A 3299-nucleotide genomic window follows, 5' to 3' on the forward strand; every position below is an offset into this window, starting at 1 on the left:
CACACAGCTCCTCCTCAGCCTTCCTCTTCACCGCCTCCTATGCACCCACACGGAGTTCCTCGCATCTCTTCTGCGCAGCCCACGCAAGCCTCGCCGCCCTTCCGCGGCCCTCGCCCACAGCACCACCACGCACACACGTCACACCGACAGCAACAGACACACACAGAACAAATGCAGCCGCTGGGCAAACCGTCCACGCAGCATGCACTCCCCCAACAACACCGTCACTCAGGCAGAGTCGGTCCGCAGCTCAGTGTGCCCACGCAACGGAGTGGCTCTCGCATCACGCGTTGCCATCGCACGGGAGGAGAAAACACCCTACTGGAGATGCCACGCCAACATCACAGCAGCCATGCAGCACACAGCAGTGAGGCCACAATAGAAATTGCACGGACAGCACCACCACATGCACAGGCCACACTTGACGCAGCTGAACACACCGCAGGCGACAATAGAAAAAGCGGTGAAATAGAGGGAAAACACCACAGCTGCACATCGTCCCAGACGCACAGGGACACCTGCACTGCTCTGCCGCTCAACGCCACTCACCCACACCTTAGCCGCACCATCACAGCGCCCCTCAGCCAGCGGCGGCGGCACGCAGTCACTTCCACGAGCGCAGCAGCACTGCCTACACAGCAACAGAGAGAGGAGAGAGGCAACGATGCGGAACAGTGCACACACCGCAGGCACAGCAGCAAGACTCCTCGACACTCTTTCACTCTCAGATGTTCACAACGAACCCCCAACACCCCCGAAACAAAAGAATTAAAACACTTCTCCCCGCGGCAAAGCACTCCACCGCAAAGCCCAAGTGGCGTCAATGCTTCCTCCCGTCACTGTGATGGCGCAGCGGAGAGAAAACAAGAAACAAACAGAACGGGGGTGAATTCACCATACGAGCCGTCCCCGCAGCAGCGGAAACTTATTCACAGGCATCTCATTAATCCCGCTGCGAGAGCAAATGCACTTCCCCACAACACACACACACAATCACGGATACTTGAGGACACGGAACATGCGGTGGTGCGGGGTCGTGCACTTCCTGTGGAGCCGCACGCGTCCGCCAGCCCAATGGCGCCGCACTGCACACTCCGCCACAGCACCACTCCACCGCTGTGCTCCACAGAACACCGCAATAACAAACAAACAACGCTCGTGCAACGGGTGGCACACAAACCCGTATAAAAAAGAAGCCCAAACCCAAAACAAAGAGGGGAATGATGTACGCCCAACAACGGGCAGCCGCCACGCATTCCTGCAAGAGCCAGGGCGCACTAAGCACACACACACGCAGCGGGGAGAGCAGCACCACACAGACAACCTCCGAACAGCAGAAGCAGACCAACATGCGCAGCGTGGCGCAGCTCACTCACAAGAGAGAGTCATTTAGAAGAATACTTCAGAGAAAGCCCTCTCCTGTGGGCGGCGCACAATCATGTGCCAAGCAAAGCCCATTACGGCACTGAGAGAGATGCGCCGTCCTCGTTGGATACAGAGCACAGGGAGTATCCTCCAAGGGGGATTAGGTGGCGCGGGGGAAACAAACGAAAAGAAAGTGTAACGAAAACTAAAACATGTTAGTAAACAATCTCCAGTGGAGCACACACAAGCACAGGGTGTATGCGTCCTCTCCGTGTGCACACACAGAGCTCAGCACACAGCCAGGAGGCCCAGCACACCAACCACCACCAGCAACGGTGTACGCACCCACGAAGGACTGACGCTGCTGTCCCTACTCGGGGCATCACTCAAGGTGTTGTGTGCATCGCTGTTGGGAGGTGACAGTGGCGCATCAGCAGCTTGGGAAGCAGCGTTCTCCAGGGATTCTACGGCTGTCTTCTCTTCCGATGGTACTGGTGGTGACTGCTCTTTGTCGGTCGCCGCGGTGCCCGCTTCTTGTTGATCAGAAGGCTTCTCACCAGTGGAAGAACTGCCCAGTGGTTCCTGTTGGAGACTCTGGCTGTGTGACTCGTCCTGTGACGGTTCCGGAGGTGAACTCTCAGGTCCCTTCTCTTGCTCTTGAAGAGGCTTCAGTGAAGCTTCGACCTGCCCCAGCCATGACTCAACGCTGTTGAAGGCGTTTTCAGCTTGTCCGGATGCCTTGATGGCAGCACTCGAAGCCTTTTCCGCGTCTCCCGCTGCATCCGTTGCATGTTTAGCGGTTTTTTTAGCGGCATTCTGTAGATCCTCGGTTACAGTTAACGGTGCGTTGGGGGTCTTCTCTTCGAAAAAAACAAACGCCTCCTTGGCGCTGTTCATGGCATTAAAAGCGTTCACCTCCTTCGGTGTATCCTTTTTTGCTACTTCAGAACATTTCTGGGCATTTGAGAGTTCCTTCAGATCTGCTGATAGTTTTTTGAATGCCTCCTCTGCGAGCTTCGCCTTGTTGGTGATAGCTTCACCCGCTTCGCTCGCTGCGCTGCCAGCCAAGCCCCCGGGTTCCGTGAACAACGTTCCTGCAGTAGTCATTGAGTCCACTGCTTCCGTAACCTTCGTACAGAGTGAAGCAAGTGATTCGTGAGATGTGTTCGTCGCGCTCAGAACGTCCTTCGCCAAGGTGGTTACACCATCAATAGCATCCAGCTGAGTATCCTTCTTGTTCTTTACTTTGTCATGAAGCTCAGTTGCTTTGTTTGATGCCTTGTCTGCCTCAGTCTTGAAGTCAACCGTTGCCTGCTTGATTTCGTTCACCTTATTCTTGGCGTCCTCCACCACTTTCTTAGCCTTCAGCGCTTCCCCATTCGCCTTCTCCAGCTCAATCAATACTTTCTTCCTCTGCTCATCGCCATTATCACCCTCAGCAGTGGCCGCTGCACAGCCACACACGCAGCACAGCACGACGGCCACCACAAACAACGCGGGACGCCCCACCGCCGCCANCATCACAGCCCGAGGCACACTGGTCTACAGAGGGGGAGGGACGCACAGCGGGGTACACAAGCACAGCAGGGGAGAGCAGCAGCGCACAGACCACCACCCAACAGACAACTGGAGGAGTAACACATCACTCAAACAAAACATTAGTGGCAGAGCACAACGAACCACATGAAAACAAACCCCCAACAACCCCAAATGTAAAGATGAAAGAACGTGGCAGCCGTGATGCGTTTTTAATGGATAGGTATGTGCTGTTAAACATTTGCCAGCTGGTGCCCCTCTGTGCTGTCAGCGGGGTGCAGCAGGAGGCGGTGCGGCCCTCCACACCACACCACGCCGCAGCGCAGCGCACAGACACAGGCGCGGAGGGAAGCAGCGGGCACACGCCTCGAGTGCACTCCGCAAGCCTTGAGAGGGGC

At 56.2% G+C, this 3299-nt stretch overlaps 1 protein-coding gene across 1 annotated transcript; it reads right to left on the reverse strand.

The window, feature by feature from the left end:
• Positions 1-1653: 1653 nt before the first annotated feature.
• On the reverse strand, positions 1654-2886 carry DQ04_14501000 (hypothetical protein; the record flags this gene model as incomplete). Its single annotated transcript, XM_009317148.1, has 1 exon — positions 1654-2886. One exon carries the CDS (start codon positions 2884-2886, stop codon positions 1654-1656), a length of 1233 nt encoding a protein of 410 aa, XP_009315423.1.
• Positions 2887-3299: the final 413 nt, after the last annotated feature.

This window comes from Trypanosoma grayi (assembly GCF_000691245.1).
Source record: "Trypanosoma grayi strain ANR4 Tgr_1450_V1, whole genome shotgun sequence".
Classification (NCBI taxonomy): Eukaryota; Euglenozoa; class Kinetoplastea; order Trypanosomatida; family Trypanosomatidae; genus Trypanosoma; species Trypanosoma grayi.